Source organism: Hemicordylus capensis, chromosome 1 (genome assembly GCF_027244095.1).
Source record: "Hemicordylus capensis ecotype Gifberg chromosome 1, rHemCap1.1.pri, whole genome shotgun sequence".
Lineage (NCBI taxonomy): Eukaryota > Metazoa > Chordata > Lepidosauria > Squamata > Cordylidae > Hemicordylus > Hemicordylus capensis.
The window spans coordinates 48,459,394-48,478,866 of NC_069657.1; the positions used below are offsets into that span (position 1 = coordinate 48,459,394).

General features: G+C 43.5%; 1 protein-coding gene across 2 annotated transcripts in view; it reads right to left on the reverse strand.

Moving 5' to 3' along the window:
- Positions 1-19,473, reverse strand: part of ESRRB (estrogen related receptor beta) — a 304,059-nt gene that overhangs the window by 256,075 nt on the left and 28,511 nt on the right. The window contains exon 2 of one of the 2 annotated variants that reach the window (XM_053286429.1): positions 7,389-7,599. In XM_053286429.1, the coding sequence (XP_053142404.1) occupies positions 7,389-7,390 (2 nt within the window). In that variant the 5' untranslated portion in view covers positions 7,391-7,599. Of the gene's footprint in view, positions 1-7,388; positions 7,600-19,473 lie in introns of those variants that run through there. The other variant, XM_053286431.1, reaches the window with a different exon arrangement.

The following is a 19,473-nucleotide window of genomic DNA, read 5'->3' on the forward strand; positions in this document are numbered from 1 at the left end:
TCACATTTCCAATGCCTGGTTTCCAATTTAATCGCTGCGATATAGAGCTAGGACGTTGTATATCTGGCATAAGAAAGTTGCTGTTTTATCGGCTTGTTCGTTTCCGCGAGACTGCTCCCCCTCTGCTGTTTACATTTCAAATGCGACTTGCTTGAACGGAGGCATTTTGGTGTTGTTGAGCAGCTAGTCTGGAAAGCACCCTGCTGTGAAGCCTCTCAGTCCATACAGAGGCGCTCTTACCCCTGGGCTTTGGGACTGAAGTCCAGGGCCTCCACACACAATTTCTGTGGACCCCCAAATCCTCTTTAGTCTGTCCTGGGTGATGCTGCACCACCATGCTGCACCACTGGCCTGTGCTGCGCCAGGCAGCCGAGTGTGATTATGACTTGTGCTGGGTGGTTTAGAGACAGAGTGGGGAAAGAAATACGTAAGATGGGAATATGTTAAGTTGCGTGTGGAAAGGTTTCTACTAATGCAGATTTGCTGAAATATACTTGTTTTATACTCTTACATTCTTATGAGTTCAGGTGCTGTTTGTTCCCTCAAGAACCTATGTGTTAAAAATACTCCGTGTATCACAATGTGTGTGTGTGTGTGTGTGTGTATGTAAGGGGATGCTGCTTAACTTACAGCGGGCGGGGGGCACGGGGGCCTCCAAAGACCTTTAAGTCCAGGGAATAATGCAAAGCTATCCACTCTCCAAGACCAAGAGCACAAGAGACTGAGCAACTTTGAGCATCTACTCAGTTCCGCGACATTCTTGTGTGGGCACATATTTGTTTTTGTGTACTAACACAGCACTAGTCTGGATGTCAGTCATTTTCTTTTAAAGCAAAAGAGCATATGCTCCCATGGAATTCAATCAGAATTCACTTGTCTTCAGAAGGAACTGGGTCTTGCTACTTAAGTATCTAATTACTACTAATTCAAAAGGCAGCATAGTACACCACTAAAAAGCAACAACCATAATGGACACAGGGAATCTCAGGACTCACACACACACAAGCTTCGCAGCACATGGTCATCATTCAGCACACACAGAAGTGGCCAGTTGACTGGTCTATCATACAAGGAGTGAGAAGGATATGCTGGTCTATGACTGTAATGAAGATTGATTGATTGATTGATTGATTGAGAAAGAATTCCTCCTGTGACATATTCTGGGCTGACATGTAGGTTGATTCATGGCAGGCCATGCTCAACTTAGTTTGTCTGTAATAGTGGCATGCTTATACCACTAAGGTGTGGATACACTGGTTATGTGGGACCTCAGCATGGGTTCATACGGCAAAGTGGGCTAGAATTATCATCCTGCATTACTGTGCTCCAGGTGCTCAAATGTTCTCCAGATTCTGGATATATTTTATTTGGTGCCCTATGATACTTGACTTCAGTATTTGAGATCCAACCATTGATATTTTGCAGTATTTGATAGTTGGCATACAAGTGTTTAGTGTGTGTGTGTGTGTCATATTTTTATACCACCTGATATGTACATCTGTCAGAATATGTACATCTAACAGTACCTATATTTGACAGTATAGGTAGCTACAAGGGCGTAGCAAGGTTGTAGTGGGCCCAGAGACAAGATTTTAAAATACCGCCCCCCCTCACTGAAGTTCAGCTCATGAAGTAGATAAATCTTAAATAAGGCTGAATAGTGGTAACAAAAGGCATAGTAAATTATATATATATATATATATATATATATATATATATATATATATATATATATATATATATATACACACACACACACACACACACACACACACACACACACATATATATAAAACCTATGTGCCACAATAGAACATCATCCTAAATTATTTTTGAAAGGGTTTTGTAAATTGTGGACAATGCAAGTCATTTCATGGTACTAGAAGAAGACATGCTGTTCTGGCAGCTCCAGATCTTAACACTGGCATCAATTTCGGAGGATGAATACAACTGAAGGAAGCCCGAGCAGGTGCGTGGCTGGGGTGTCAGTCATGTGACTTGCTTCTGGGGGGACCCCAAGGCAGTGGGCCCCCAGACAACTGTCTCCCCTTGCCCTATTATAGTTACACCCCCTGGGTAGCTAATATGAAGTGGTATATCATAATGGTTTTCAAGTTTCCTGCCTTCAGGGAACACTTTCCACACTGACATGTCTTAAGAAACCACTGCCCGTGGGCCTCCAGAGGCAGGGGGCAAGGGGGATAAGTTGCCTGCCCCTGGGACTGAGCCAGTCTCATTGAATTCAGTGGGGCTTTACTCCTAAGTAAGCGAGTATAGAATTGTAGTCTTTGCCCCCACCCCTCCGCCGGGGGGAAAACCCTGTGGATGCTCATGCCTCTGTGTGTTTGCCACAGAATTCCTGCACACTGAAGAGGATTCAAGAGCATGTTCTCTGGCACACACTCAGTTCACCTGGGGCAATGCTGGACATTACCATCGTCCACCGTGAACCAAGAGCATACCCTAGAAACACCCAACATTCTACTACCACTGCTCACTGTATAGGATAATCCATAATGGTGACCAAATTGTATTTTCGCTTTTATTCTCATTGAAAAATCCCTGGTAAGCTGCTAAAGAACCCAGGATTCCCTGGAAAATGGTCTGAAATAGTCTGAAAATTACTGCTATGCCATATTCGACAGGGTTTGTTAGTTGACATGTATTTTTTAAAATCTTATAGCATTTAAAAATAATATGCAGTGTTGTAGGATCTGATGCATCTGGAAATCTCATAAATTGGCAGTTAACTGCCATTCCATCTTATTTATAATACAGAATGACAATTTGCCAGTTTATATCTTGTATCTGAAACTTGCACAAAATCAAAGCAATCAAGAGATGTCAACAAGTGTAAGACAACTGAACTTTGAATTAAAAAAATCACATTCAAGGTGTGAATTTGAATTTTACTTCCAACTTGCTTACTGGGAGGAATAGTCAAATTTCACATATTTTTTTAACATTAGTTTCAGTTCTGTGTTCTGATCACATTGGCACTTCTGGAGTAATACATTCTGGGCTAGAGCAGGAGATTCTTCCAATCATCACCCTTCTGACATACATCAGAGAGACAGATAGGAAGGGGATAAGCAGGGCTGCTCAACTTTGGCCCTCCTGCAGTTATTGGCCTGCAATTCCCATAATCTCTGGCTATTGGCCACTGTGTCTGGGGATTATGGGAGTTGAAGTCCAAAAACTGTTGGGGAACCTCAGTTGAGCAGGCCTGGCCGTAATACACAAAAGGCCAGTCAAAGGTTTGCACAGATATGTTCACAAAGGGATGGTTCTCACAATCAAAGAGTGCCAAAAGTTGAGCAGAGGAGGGAGGAGCAGGCACATGTGCTCCTGATACTCAAACATCTGGGCAGTGAAAATACTGGGTGGAAGACCAGGAGCATACAAGGAGTCAATAACAGTTGGTTAGTAGAGGCAGATGACATCAGGGATCTTAGATGTAATCTAAGTGAAGATTTTATTTGAGTGGAGGAGATTGGCTGCCTGAGTCAATCAGCTACAATTGCACCCCGCATGCAGTCACTTCCTGTTCCTCTGCCTGACAATTTAACCACCCAGACCACCAAGTGATGGGAGCACAAGTACCTTCTCCTCCACCTGACTTTCAGTGGCACTTTGCTTGTGGTGAAAGCCAGCCCAAAGTGTAACCTACATTACAAAACTCAGCCCACCAAGCCACCACCTGCTAAGGTCTTGATGTGAAATTGGCTGACAGCAATGCATGCACACATCTTGTGAAGATGGCACAACTTGCAGCTGCTCTTTCAATTGTTTAAGAAAAAGGGTTTGGCCAGGAGTCAAGAGAGGACCAAAAGGATCAATTGAAAACTAAATATAAAAACATTTCAAAGCCAGCAGAAGAGCAGCTCTCCTTCTCCTGTATTCATAAAGCCAACCATTTAAATGAGAATGTATCTGTAGCTTCTGTCAGGCCTCTATACATGCACACCACGCATATATGCCTACCTACAGGAGAGCTGTTCTGAAGGATCACTTGACTTTGTTTTAAATATCTCGCTGCAGTATCCATTTTAACATTGCAAGATGATTATTCTCCCTCACTCTCATGCCCCCTCCTTACAGAACTGAAGTTGTACAGCAGTTGAAAATGCTGATGGCTTAACTGGTTTCAATTTTTTTTTTCCACAGCAGCCCTGAGGGGGTTTAACTCTTTCCATTGCACTGAGATCCTGCTTTTGGAGTTCAATGTTTAACTCGCGCTGGGAGACTCATAAATATTCGGAGTCATTCTCTCCCTCTCTGTTTGATTAGGAAATGAGCCTTTAACTCAATGTAATCCCCAAGCCATTAACAAAAAAGCCCTCAACAGCTCCACTATTAGAATTTCACTTCTAACCCACAGAGGATTGAATTAGATTAACATAACTACCAGCAATCTGAGTTTATTTTCTGTGCCAGAAAGAAATCTGTTTTCTGGGGAAAGCGTGGGGGGGGGGCGGCAGAAAAAGAGACAGCAAGCATGAGCATAATGAATGTAAAAATTGAGAGATGATAAAGAGACAGGCGGGTGTACAGGTGAAGAGATAACAGAATAAAGCAGAATAGACAGTTGCATAATCTTAAAAAAATTATGGCTGCTAAATGCCTTTTTTATTGGGAGGAGTCCATGGTTGGTAATTTTTAAAGTACTGTGTACCAGTTAATCCTTCTCACCTTCCAGGTATTCATTTCATCATCTCAGATTCATAGGCACCAGCCTGGAAGGTATATTTCACACACCTGTACAGTGCGCCTGGCATGTAGGTAATGCAGAATTTTCAGGAGGTGATGAAACACAATAGAAGAAGGGGTCAAGGAGCAAAACTCATCACTTGTAACTTTATAAGCATAAACAGAGGAGGGGGGAATTAACAAGAGTTTCCATTCCTCAAAATCACAAACATCACCATTAACAATTGCATTTGAAAAGTCAGTTCAGATGTGATGGAACTGATAGATACCAGAGTACACATTAGCATTAATTATTAGTGAATCAGGCACGGAATAACAGCACTTTCCCTTCCACACAAAAGATCAGAGTTTTCTTCTCGTTTATCGAAAACGGGAAAGAAGGACACCCTATAATTTACTGAAGTACCAGATCGGGCAGCTGACATTTGATAGGTTCCTCCCTCCCAAGACAAGACAAACAATTTGCTAGCTGAACAAGAGATGTGTGTATGGGGGGGATGCAAGTAGCAAAGCAAAATACACGTACACCCCCAACCAAATAGATGAAAATCCAGCTGCTTTGCAAGCATATCCACAAAATGTGCACAAAAATATGAAATAGAAACAGAGGAATTTTGAGAATATTTGTTCAAATAGTTAGAGTCCTGCAGATGTGTGCATCCGTCATGGGTGTTTGAGGGCATGTGAACAGGGGCATCATACAACTTTGCAAATGTACTATGGGGAAATGACAATCTACACTTGTCCAATACATTATATAATATAATATAATATAATATAATATGATATGATATGATATGATATGATATGATATGATATGATATGATATGATATGATATGATATAACATAACATAACATAACATAACATAACATAACATGAATATTGAATAGTAAGGGAATAGTAATGGATGAATAGTCCTGGGCTGTGGTATTTACTTTTATTAATAATGAAAAAATAGCCCTTTTAACTCATGTGTAATCAAGTCAATTGCATTTGTTTTCATGGTAAATCTGGCCTCAGTACACACAACTGAAGAATGAATTATAACAAAGAAAGCTCACATGGAACAAAGCTAATATAAAATAGTTTTAGGTAAAGTAAAGTAATTTCATTTTTAAGCTCAAAAGCAACAAGTACATATAAAGTATTTTACTATTGCTATTTTTTTCTGGATTATTTAGATTTTTTTCCAAATGCATGTTCAGTTTTTAGGATCATCAGAAACATTCTGATGATGTTGAATTAAAGTTTTAATCCAGAATATATATATGTTTTCCCACCTATATTGTGCCAACAAATGCAGAGTTATATAGCAATTGTCACAAACTTTGTAGGAATCAGATGAATGTGATAAAAAGAAAAAGAATACATAATACATTTGTAAAATACAAAAGTTGTTACCATAAAAGCTTGAAATAATAATTTATTATGCACATTCATACAAACCGATGGTATTTAAGAGAGTTACTCAACTAATTTCATTATTGATGCTATTAGTGATTTCACTTCTTCCAAAGCAGCTGTCATAAAAATCATTTGCATCCAACACATATCAAAATGTGATTCCTTTTATTTAACTATATATTCCTCATGTTTAAACAGTTCTCCCAATAGTTGCTAGATCTAATGTATCTTTGTGATTATTTAAAAGGGTTGAAAGGACTAAATATTGTAATTTTCATTTAATGGGGAAGAACATATTAAAGGAGGAACTAAAAAAGTTTGTGCACATTGACAACAACAACAAAATCCTTCCCTGTCAATAACATGCATTTTAGCTAAACTAAATAAGAAAATGGCAAGTTTCTGAACTGGAATTATGAAATAATTCAAATTACTCTACATTTTCATTAATTTTTCAATATAAAACCTCAAACCACTTCAGGAACAAACACTAATTAGAGCTTTTCTTTACATTTTTGCTTTTAGATGAGACATGTTACAAAAGGCATTTTTGCACACTGAATGCCTTTAAACTAGCTCCTACTCATGAATACATTCACTACTCTGACACAGACGTCACTAAACTGTCTTCCCAAAGTCATGTGTGTATTCCTTTTGTCACCGTGCTGACTTCCTACACGAATCACACACTTTTTAAAAAGTGAGACACACTAAAAGCTCAACACGAAATAAACTCACCAGTATTCCCTTTTCACATATATATGTCAGAGAACAGGCATGCTAAAATTTTAGGTGAAAAGCTTTGAGGTCTGTGCTTCTTTTAAAAGAATGTATGTAGGACTGAAATTGTCTCGTTTTCAGACTTTATTTCAGTGCTGGAAAAACATCACCTACCCTTGACAAGCCCTTAAACTAAGTTACATTGTACACTGACCTTTTGTAACACCAGCAATCTGAACTATTTACATTCTGCAAACAATACTATCAGGCACAAACTTTAATTTGTTTGCTTCAAGATGAAAAATACCTTACAATTAGACAACAAAAATTGTCCTGTTTGTGTCAAGGTGTGAAATCAACTTGCTTGCCTGTGAGTCACTTTGACCTTTCTTAGAAAATATGAAAATATGCTTTATTTTCTCTCCTCTTTGCCCCATTAAGGTGCCTGCTCTTATAATTTCAAGTACGGATAAAAAGACTGATGCAGGGACGGGGTGGCTGGGGGTGGTGGAGGTGAATGCTAAAATAAGAGGGTAGAAATTAGGTACTCACATAATTCCGGTTGAGAGATGAACCTCAGGACCAGGGTAGAATTTCCTTTGCCCCTCAGGTGTTTCTAATTGCTGATTAAATATCTTTTGGTTCCGCTTGCACCAGCCAAGAGTCCCCTCTGCGTCTCTGTCTCTCTTTGTGACTAAGGACACAGAACTCTGAGTCCCAACCTATAAATAGATCCCAGCTCCGTGATTGATATAACAGGCAGCTGACAAGAAAAAAAAAAATAAGCAGGTCTTAGGCAAAGCAGCAAAAGCTGGGCTTTCGACTCCACGTTGCATCCAGGGAGGAGCCCCCCCATAGGCACCCGTGGGCACAGCAAAGAGGAAGTGCAAAGCAATTACTTCCCCAACAGCATTAACAGCAAGTTGCGGCGAGGAAAGCAAAATGAACAAAATCCAATGAATAAAAGGCTCAAAATGCCAGCCAACATAGGACTCCTCTGTGCCTTAATAAATGAGCCTGCCGAGGCCTCAGATATAGTTAAAGTAGGCTTCTAGATTTGTGTGTATTGATTCCAGGCCCTAGCATTTAAAAGTTCCTCTTCCCACAGCCAGAAAGAAGTCCTGCCAGAATTAGCCAGATTCCTGTGCAAAAGGGCTGAGACCAGGAACAGATTTTGGTTCAACTGTTGCCTTGACAAGAGCAAACTCTGTTCTTGGTTTTCAACACCTGTGCAATACTCGAGTGTCCTGGCAGGGAGTTTCACAGATCAAGACTTTCTGCTAGCACACTAGGGTGGTGCTAAAGTTTCCCTCTGATAAAGGAATTCCCAGCTCATGGCATTCTCCAGTAACTAGCGCCAGTTCCACATCCTTCATCTTTGGGAAGTTTGTATAGATTTGATTTTTGGTCTTAGAAATGGCCTTTAATACAAGGAAAACTTTGCAACCCCAGAAAACTCTGGGGCACCTGGAGAATTGAAATGGAGGGCTCAGTGCCACTGGGCGTTATGTATGGCTTGACAAATCCTCAAGGATTAACTGTAGGAAAAATAACTCTTCTTCTGGTAACTTTGAAAATTGTCAAGGCTAATCTTCCCCACTCTTTTATTTTTATGATTCTGTTCAAATTGGATGCTCAGGTTTAGCTGGTGAAAAACTGTGCTTGCCGAAAACAGTAGTAAGCCTGACTTTTCAAGTCTTTTCTGGTTTTCAGGAGCTTACCATTCAAATGAGCATATGTTGTGGGCACATTCCCAACTTAAACTAGTTTTAAATTGGTTTAGCTCTCATGGCTTCCTTCATGAAACTGTACTGATAGTTCTGTGAGGATGTGCATAATTGGTGAGAGATCTACAGTTCCTTCACAAAACTCAATCCCTGAGGGAATCCATCACCCTTCAGCCAGCTTTAAATTTTCCCTCAGTTTCAAAATAATGGGACATGGGTATGTGGGGGTTATGCAGGTGAGGAAATCCTGAAACTGAGAACGACATTCTGAAGCGATTCCCCACTCTGTTACAAACATGAATTTCACTTTTATCAATGGAAGCACCAGAATAGAAAGGATACCAACATTCACCAATCTTCTGTCAGTTATTCCAGACTTCTCAGAGTGCACCATTGATGATAAGATGTTAAAAGCTGGAAGGGAGGGCTGGACTCGGGAGCGGGGGGGCGGGAGGCTGAGAAAGGCGTTGTAAAATACAAAATGTCAAAAAACATTAAAAATAATTCTTTTAAAGCTGTGCTCACTCCACTCCAGAACATTGTACTTTTTGAACAAAATTGTACCAGTGCTGGTAAACGAAGAGAGAGTTCCTTCTTAGCTAAAGTGGGTGCAACTTCAGGATGGCCTGGTTGTTGTGTTCTGGCCTGAGGGGCCAACACCTATTAGAAACAATTTGGTTTTTGGGCAACCCCTGAACCTCAGTATCAGCATCCACTTTTTTATTGTGGCATCAGTGATGCGTATCATCCAGAAGACCCATATCACCATTGCCTTCATCCAGCATCCCCTTTTGCAAAGAGAAGCATTCCTCAGCGGCCCCTGAATCATTGTGGGTTCTCTGGGAGATGCTGCCATTTGCAGATGGGGGGTGCTAGGAGAAGGCAGTGGCAGCACGAGTCAGGGACTCCCACAGCTGCTGCCTTCTCCTGCCCTCTCCATCAGCCAATGGCTTTCTCTCAATATCTCTGTGATGGTGCAAGGGCCTTTAGAATGAAATCCATTGGCCAGTAGGGAAGATAGGAGGAGCTGCCTCTCAAGAACTGGGTGGTGGTGGAGGCTCCCCATCTTCTACACAGACAAATGAGGCAGGTGTGGCACCTTTTCATGTGAAGGTAGGAGCAGGAAAAGGTGCCACACCTGCCTCATTTGTCAGTAGGATGGAAGGTAGGATGGGGAGGGGAGGAGAAGGCAGCAATGAGGATTCTCCCCATTTGCCCATGGGGAGGGTGGCAGGAACCACCATCATCCACCTCTGGATGATGCCACTTCACATTTGCCAGTAAGCTTGGGGGAATGCACTGGGAGTATGCATTCCCACTGAGGGAATGCAGCACTGGGAGAATGCACAAGTGAGGCGAAGAGAGTGTTTGAGGAACATTTAGCTAAAAACATCAAGGGGAATAACAAAAACTTATTTAAATACATCAGAAGCAGGAAACCTGCCAGGGAGGCGGTTGGACCATTAGACAATGAGAGAGTGAATGGAATTATAAAGGAGGATATGGAGGTTGCAGAGAAGCTAATTGAGTTCTTTATGTCCATCTTCATGGCAGAGAATACTCAGTATATACCTGTTCCTGAACCAGGCTTTTCAGCGATGGAGGCTAAAGAACTGAGTCAGATAGAAGTGACAAGAGATGATGTTCTAAACTGTCTGGAAAAACTGAAAACTAGCAAATCACCAGGGCTGAATGGCATCCATCCAAGAGTCCTCAAAGAACTCTAATATGAAATTGCCGACCTCCTTGCCAAAATATATAACTTATCCCTGCAATCAGGCGCTGTACTGGAGGACTGGAAAGTAGTAAATGTAACATCAATTTTCAAAAAGGGATCCAGGGGCGATGCAGAAATTTACAGGCTGGTTAGCTTAACATCCATTCCAGGGAAATTGATGGAAAGCATCCTCAAGGATAAAATTGTAAAGCACATAGAAGAACAGCCCTGCTGGGAGAGAACCAGCATGGCTTCTACAAAAGTAAATCTTTCCTCACCAACCTTTTGGAGTTCTTTGAGAGTGTCAGCAAGTGTGTAGATCAAGGTGATCCAGTTGACATAGTCTACCTGGACTTCCAAAAAGCTTTTGACAAAGTTCCTCATCAAAGACTCCTGAGGAAACTTAGCAGTCATGGGATAAGGGGACAAGTACATGTGTGGATTGCTAACCCATTGAAAGACAGGAAACAGAGGATAGGTATAAATGGAGAGTTTTCACAACGGAGGGAAGTAAGAAGTGGGGTCCCCCAGGGATCTGCATTGGGACCGGTGCTTTTTAATTTATTCATAAATGATCTAGAAGTAGCGGTAAGCAGCGAGAATGCCAAATTTGCAGATGATACCAAACTCTTTCAGGTAGTAGAATCCAAAATGGATTGTGAGGAGCTCCAAAAGGATCTTTCCAAACTAGGTGAGTGGGCAACAAAGTGGCAAATGCAGTTCAATGTAAGCAAGTGAAAAGTGATGCACATTGGGATGAAAAAACCCAACTTCAAGTATACGTTGATGGGATCTGAGCTGTCAGTGACTAACCAGGAAAGGAATCTTGGGGTCGTGGTGGACAGCTCGTTGAAAGTGTCGACTCAATGTGTGGCAGCTGTGAAAAAGGCCAATTCCATACTAGGGATCATTAGGAAAGGGACTGAAAATAAAACTGCTAATATTATAAAGCCCTTATACAAAAATATGGTGCAGCCACACCTGGAGTACTGCGTACAATTCTGGTCATCTAAAAAAGGACATTGTAGAACTGGAAAGATGCAGAAGAAGGCAACCAAGATGATCAGGGGCCTAGAGCACCTTTCTTATGAGGTAAGGCTACAACACCTGGGGCTATTAAGTTTAGAAAAAAGATGACTGCAGGGAGACATGATCGAGGTCTATAAAATCATGCATGGTGTGGAGAAAGTGGATAGAGAGAAATTCTTCTCCCTCTCACATAACACAAAAACCAGGGGTCATCCCATGAAATTGATTGCCAGGAAATCTAGGACCAACAAACGGAAGTACTTTTTCACACAACGCATAATCCACTTGTGGAATTCTCTGCCACAAGATATGGTGACAGCCAACAACCTGGATGGCTTTAAGAAGGGTTTTGATAACTTCATGGAGGAGAGGTCTATCAGTGGCTACTAGACGGAGGGCTGTAGACCAGCTCCAGCCAAAAAGGCAGGATGCCTCTGAGTAACAGTTGCAAGGGAGAACAGCAGGAGAGAGGGCATGCCCTCAACTCCTGCCTGTAGGCTTCCAGCCTGTAGGCATCTGGTGGGCCACTGTGTGAAACAGAATGCTGGACTAGATGGGCCTTCAGCCTGATCCAGCAGAGCTGTTCTTATGTTCTTATGGGTAATGGGAGTATGGGGAGAGGTGGCATTAGAGGGAAGGGACATGGTGTTGGTCAGCAAGAGGTAATCGTAACATCAGAGCAGTGGGCCCACAACATTCCTCTGCAAATATATGGTTTTGTAAACTGAGGTGAGTGAGTCTGTTTAGGTCTAGAAGCAACCACATGTTCTTCCTTCCAAAGGCTATCATGATTTTTAAAGGCTACAGTTGTTTGCTGACTGGCTAATTGTTTTCTAAGGAGATTACTGGTGTGTAGTTCTGTAGCCAACAATTAGCCATTTCTCATGATCTGTGAGGAGTGAGGGGAGGAAGCCTCAAAAAGCTTACCTCCCTGCCCCCCAGACAATCCTTTCCTTGTTGCTGGGTGGGCGGATCACCTGCCCAGACAATTGCTAGCAAGAAGGTTTGGGGGCCGGAACGCCCCACTCCCATAATGTATCACACAAGTGCATAGTGCATCATGGGGAGTCCCTCAATGCCAGCTAGGAGGCTGCTGGTATGTGAGTGATGCACACCAACAGACAATCAGTTAGAACAGGCAAATGGTGCGTTAGTGCCCTAAACTGTCTAACAGCTGGGGCTCTGTCATGGCTTAGACTTCTGACTTAGAAGAGTCAGAGCAGGAACAGGAGGATTCGCCTGCTAGTGAGGGCTCAGAGTCACAGCAACAGGATTTGGCAGGGAGACCAGACTCTGGAGCGGAGGATTCGCAACAGCTGACAGACATAATTTCTGATGGGGAGGAGCCTGGGATTTCACCTGTCTTGAGAAGGTGTCTCAAGAGGCAAGCTCAGTGGGAGTCAAGCAGGCGCAGGAGATCACAAGAGAGGAAGCCGAAGTGCTGACTCAGGGAAGCCTGATTGGCTGCTGGTTCTCTTGAGCCATAGATGTTTAGTGGTCTCTCAATTGCTCAGATGCTGTTTGCAACTTTTGCTGGCCGCAGACAGTGTGCTATTTGAATTCCAAGCTTTTCCGAGTTCCAGTTTGCCTTATTTATGCTTTCCCGCATTGTTCTGTTAATTCCCTGTTCTGGTGTCCTTCACTCGTTTCATTCCTTGCTTTGTGTTTTCTTTTCACTTATTACTCAGTTATTGTTAGAAGGGGGTACCTAATTCAGTTCAGGGGACTTAATTCATTTACTTTTTTCGTTGTGAGCCTTTTCTTTTCCTTCTTGCAGTTTCACTGCTGCTTTCTGTTATCTCACAGGGGGAGTGCTGAAGGGGGTTGTAAATCCTGTTGGGTTAGCCGAGCTAACAGATTTACGGCAGGTTCCCTTGCAGGTTTGCTATCATGCTGCTGCTGGGAGCCGTGTGGTAGGGGTGTGCACGGAACCATCTGGCCCGGTTTGGTTAGAAGCCGGATTGGCCTCGAACGGAACCAAGCCAGTTTGGTCTGGCCCCCATCGAACCCGCCCCCCTGGTCCTGGTCTTGTGGTAGCAAGCATGACTTGTCCCCATAGCTAAGCAGGGTCTGCCCTGGTTGCATCTGAATGGGAGACTTGATGTGTGAGCACTGCAAGTTATTCTCCTCAGGGGATGAAGCTGCTCTAGGAAGAGCAGAAGGTTTCAAGTTCCCTCCCTGGCTTCTCCAAGATAGGGCTGAGAGAGATTCCTGCCTGCAACCTTGGAGAAGCCGCTGCCAGTCTGTGAAGACAATACTGAGCTAGATAGACCAATGGTCTGACTCAGAATAAAGTAGCTTCCTATGTTCCTATGTCCGGTCCCGGACTGGTCTGCAAACTTTTTTTTTTTAAATTAAAATGTAAAAAGTAACTACCTGTAGCCCCTTTGGGGGGCTTGCTGTAGTCACGGGGGGGGAGGGGGCTTCCACATGGGTTCCCTCTCCCCCTGCCTGCCTCCCTCATCACCACTGCAGCTGGGTAAACTTAGTCTTTTTGGCCCTTTCGGGCCTCCGTAAAAGCGAGCAGCCGCCATTTTGGCTGCCGCCACACATGCGCAAATGCCCTCTGCGAGGCCATAGCCAGGCCTCACAGAGGGAATTTGCATATGCATGGCGGTGGCCAAAATGGTGGCCGCTTGCTTTTACGGAGGCCCGAAAGCTCTTCCCCCTTGGGAACTGAGTCCTGGATACTGCTTGAGGTTGGACAATAACAAAGGGAGTCAAAACTCCAAACATAAGCAGAGCCCCCACACATTCTGATTTAAATCCTGAACACTAATCAAGTTGGACAACACACCCATTGAACTCTTAAAGGAGTAGTGGAGTCTACAGTCCTACACATAAGCTATTTAAATCCCACTTGGGTGAATGGTAGTTCAACAGTACATACAACTTTGTATAGGATTGCAGCTAGGGATGTGTACAAACTGAGGTTTGTGCATGGGTTCGGCACTGCCGGGGGGGCGGGGGGGAGCTGCAAGCGGGATCTTTAAAAAGGAGGAGAGCAAGTCCTTACCTGCTCTCCACCACCCCATGAAGCTTCCTGCTGCGACGGCACTGAAGATGGGATTTCTCCAATGACTTCAGAAAGGCTGGAAAGCTTGCATTTCTAAGTATGGCATATTCAATTTAATTATTTTGTAAGATTTTTTTCTACCCTGCCTTTCCACTTATACAAGCACTCAAAGCAGCTATAAAACTAAAAACCAGTTTAATTTATTTGTTCAAATAACTAACAAGTACTACTAACTGCTCCTGAAAATCTGAAAATTAAGCTGAAAGCTTTGGGTGATTAATTGGTGGGGGGCCAATTTTAATAATCTATTCCAGAGATTTTCCATATTCTTCCCCTGTTTACTTCTGCTCATTTCCCTCCACTCCCTCTGTTGTCTCTCTTGTGTCTTTTTCTAGATTGTAACTTCCTTGGGGCAAGGAGCTCTTATTCCCTGTACAGCGGCATGTATATAGTGATATGGGAATAATTGCAACAACATTGTTCACTGACTGATGAAATCTGGAAAATTGCTTTTACTGAAGGCTTGTAATTTTCTATTTGTATGAATCAGATGAAGAATGGTTTTTAAATGATCATGCAATGATATTTTTTTAACTCCATGGAAAATACATAAAATATAATTCCAACCACCATTTTTTCATCTAATAAAGTCTCTTCTTGTAGAAATTCGCAGAGTTCCGTCTGTTCCCACTTTTAGGCAGGTTTTGAAGCCCTTTTTATTCTGTAAGATGTGTTATGGTAGTTTTGTGCTGGCTCTTTAATTTAGTTTAGATTTTATTCAGTTCTGTCTTTATGTGTTTAAAACATTTCTGATTCTAAGTGCTTTGTTGTTGGCTGAGGCTGTTCTCATGCACAGCACAAGAGCGCAATTAACCTCCACTCCGGGATTGTGTTTCCTCACCCAAGCAGACACAGAGATGGGCACCTACAGCACCTGTCTCCCGTGCAGAGGCACTCTAACCCCTGGACCTTGGGGCCCCAGTCCGTGGCCTCCAAGGTCCAGGGGGGCTCCAAATGGCTGGGGGTGTGTGCTCTGGCAGCCACCCCACACCCACCCTACTGAACCTCAGTGGTTTTTGTTTTTTAAAAATTATAGCTGCCACGTGGCCAATGGGTGGCTGCCGAGGTGTGAGGGGAGCAGTCCTTCTCTGCTCTCCCCTCTCCACCCTCCAGCGCTGGCAGCGGAGCAACGCTGGGCCCATCCACTCGGGCCAGCATCTTCTACCAACTGTGAGGCACCCCTGCGCAGCTGAGAGATCATCTCGAGCCCGTGACATCACAGGCTTGTGACAATGTTTCAACTGCACAAGCACACCTCGCAGGCGATAGAAGATTCTGGCCTGAGCGGATGAGCCAAGCGTTGCTCCGGCCTCCGCTGCCGTGGGGGGAGAGTGGAGAAGGATTGCTCCGCTCACCCCCGGCAGCCACCCCACGGCTTCACGGCAGCTGTAGTAAAATAAAATAACGGAGGTTTGTTGAGGCCTCCCAAAAGTAGGTTTTGCGGGGGCGGGCCTCGCGGCTGGGAGGTTCGGACACCCGAATCAGCTAGGTGTGCCCTTGCTCCCAGGGAATCCCAGCAATGCACCACGCTCATGGTGCAGAGCATTGTGGGATATCTGGAGGCCAGGATGCATTGTCCCGGCCTCCGGAGCTCCACACTGTGTGGTGCAGTGCGGATCGCCTGGGAGCACAGTTCGTGCTCACAGCAAAATTTCTGCGATTGTCTGGGGGGAAGGTAAGTGGGAACAGCCTTCCCAGTCATGTGAATGGCCCCACTGTATTGTACGTTTACCTTATAACCAACCTTGGGGGAATTATATTTTCAAAGGTGAGGCTTAAATACTGTACATAAAATAAGGTATAACATAAAATAAAAAGTCTACCATATTCCAGTAGCTGGGAAACGCTAGTTCATTGTGTGGCAAAAGAAGGTTTGCTCATATGTGAGGGAGGTACGGAAGATCTCAAAAAATATTGATTTCTAGGACAATTTACTGAAATGTTATATATACAATTATACTTCTCACCACACCTTTTTTAATTGCGTAAATTAAAACATAAAAAGGGAACTGCAACAAAGAACAAACGTTGCAGTGTATATACGTCAGCTTCAGTGTTCTATATCCCACTATTTAAAATCCACACTCTTATATCCACAACTTTCCCCAATCTAATTAAACACCTGGTTAATACAAAACAGAAAGGGGAGCAGAGGGACGGGGAAGACTGAGTCATCAATCGAAATGTTGAAACGCTTGTTCTTTGTTGCAGTTCCTTTTTTATGTTTTAACTTAATGCAATTTAAAAAGGGTCTGGAGAGAAGTATTGTGGCAGATCCATCATGCGTATTGTGTTGCCATTATATCAACTACACAATTATATCCTTTAAATCTATTAATATCTCTACTGAATTTTATAAAATATTATATGCAAGCAGAACTGAATGTATTGGTGACAGCTTTGTTTTTGCAAACGTGGTAAAATGCACAACATACTATTCCCCTCACCCACAAAAAAGGGTGGGGTATGATTAGGGAAAGTTTGAAAGGTAATAAAAATGGTTAAACTAACATGAAGTTGCCTTTTACATTGCAAGGCATGAGTGAAATATGAGTCTACTTTTGTGGTATATAATAACAGAACATCAGATTAATGATACATAATCACAATGGATAAATACAATTGAATAAAGGTTCCTTTCTATGTATTCTGTCCTTGAAAGGTGTTATGAAATGCAAGATTTGTTGGTGTGTATTTAAATTGTTGGTATTTGACTGGGTTCTCTGGAATGGATGATGTCTTTATTGACTAGACTCACTGGTTGCCATCCAGACTAACTGAGCACTAGTGTGCTAATTCTGCTGAAGTATAAAGGTGTAGGGGTGATTTTTGTCGATTTCCCCTTCCCTCTGAACCCCACCATGTGTCACAAAAAGATATCCCTGAGGATCACACAGCCCTCAGGGACATACTTTGGCACAGTGGGCTTCAAAGGGAAGAAGAGATTGGCAAAAATTGCTCCTCCCTCCATAAGGCCAGTGCAATGTTAGCAGTACTAGAACTGCATTAATCTAGAAATTAGACACCACAAGAAAGTGAAAGAAATAATATTAGCAAACACACTGAGAATTTGGTTTTATTTATTGATTTTGGAATACCAGTTTTAATAATAGAAAACAATCTTTGTTTTGCTTTTATGATAGATGCGTTCATAGATTATTGTGATCGTCTTGTGTTTTCTTGTTAACAATACAGAATATTTTAAAAGTTGATTTTTCTGTCATTTCATTTTTTATCATAAAACTTCCTTCCAAAAAACCTGTAATCTGCTTTACAAGTGTAACTGTTCCAAAATAAAATAAATGACCAACAGGAATGAAAAGATAATGGGTTATGGGTCAACTTGCCTACAAGTTATTATCACCACATACAATGGTGTCATTGCTTGTTAAGGATTCTCTTTTAAGGACCACAAAATAGCTGTACTCATCCAGGGACAGGAGTTCATCACAAGGGACTCTTCATTTGCACACACAGGGGTAGAGATGTGCACAGACCATGTGCAGAGGTTCAGTCCAAATTCAGACTGGACCACTGCTCTGCAAACTGCAAACCAGTCCGTGCACACCCCACACAAGGGCTTGTGTAAAAGGTTGTGCAAGAGGCGACACTAGTGCTAGTTTGGGGCAAAGGTAAATTTCTTCATGCAACCACCATGAACTACATCCTTACACTAGTGCAACATCATTCACACGATTGCAGGACTAGTCTGTATGCTACTCTCTGCCCCCTTTTGTCTTCCTCTCTGACAGAATTTAGATTCTGAATTCCTCAGGGCAGAGACCTGTCTTAGTGCTTTTGTTATGCTATAAAGCAGGGCTGCACAACTCAAATGTCCTGGTGCACCAGGACGAACCAGGACTTCATGTGGGGGTTCTGAGGTCAATTTTCAGCACATTAATTATTACATTAAAATTAATTATTAAAAATATTAATGAAAGTGAGGAAGTAGAGTCGGAGGGGAGGCGAGAAGAAAGGGGTATGAGAGATGGTGCCAGTGGGTTCTGGCCCAGGGGCAGGGGCAGCAAAGTAGGTGGGTTCAGCTGGTCTCAAGCGGCCAACTGCATTGACGACAACAACAACAAATATTTATATACCGCTTTTCAACAAACGGTTCCAGAGTGGTTCACATAGAGAAATAATCCTCTATAATAAAAGCCTTGGGTGTGTGCCCGTGTCTCTGCGCCCGTGTCTCCCTCGGCCGTTCTGGGCATGTATGGAGCGCATGCCCAGAACATCCGAGGGAGATACGGCCGCAGGCACCAGGCGGCCATGTTGGCTCCCATCCGGGTGAAGGAGAAGCGGGGACCGGGGAGGGCAGAGGCGGCAGCGGCGGGTCCAGCCTGGCCGCAGGGATAGGAAAGGCGGCGGCGGCGAGGGACAGCAGCGGCGCCGCCATTTTCTTCTTGCCGCCGCCAGCCCGGCTGGGTGGCCCACCCGGCCCAGCTCTACCCTGGGTTGAAGCGGAGCGAGCAGGAGGAGCCGCGCCTCTCGGCTTCCGTCGCGGAACGGGAGTGGGGAGCCGGAAGCGGAGGCTCGCGGCACCATGGGAAATGGAGTCTGTGCCGGCGGCAGGAGCCCTGGAATGACAGGTGGGTGACGCACGGCCACTTCCAGTAGAAACGGCTAGCGGCTCGGCTGGGTGAATCTATGGACATGGGGAGGGATGGCGTCGCTCAGCCCCTCTATGGTGAGACTCCCCTTTTCATTTGCATTGGGAGTTAAAGGGGGGAAACGCCTCCGCTATGAGACTGGAAGTGTTGCTCTAGACTTTTTTTTACTCTATGGGGGGGGGGTACTGATGTCATTCCCTCATGATGATGAGTCTGGACATCTCCCCCTAGATCCCAATAGATCCTGGGAGATGGAGGCGAAAAGGGAGGATGTTAGCGGGATGCCCATAGAGAAAAAGTTGAGAGTCTCTTTCACTCACCATTGCATCCTTATTAGCATTTCTAAACTTTTTCCCGCCCTAATTCCCAATGTAAAACATAGAGGAGTTTCACCATAGAGAGCGTCACTAACTCTTTAAAACTCTGGGACTAGAGCGACACAGCCTGATTCGGCAACAATTGAAAGCTGACCCAG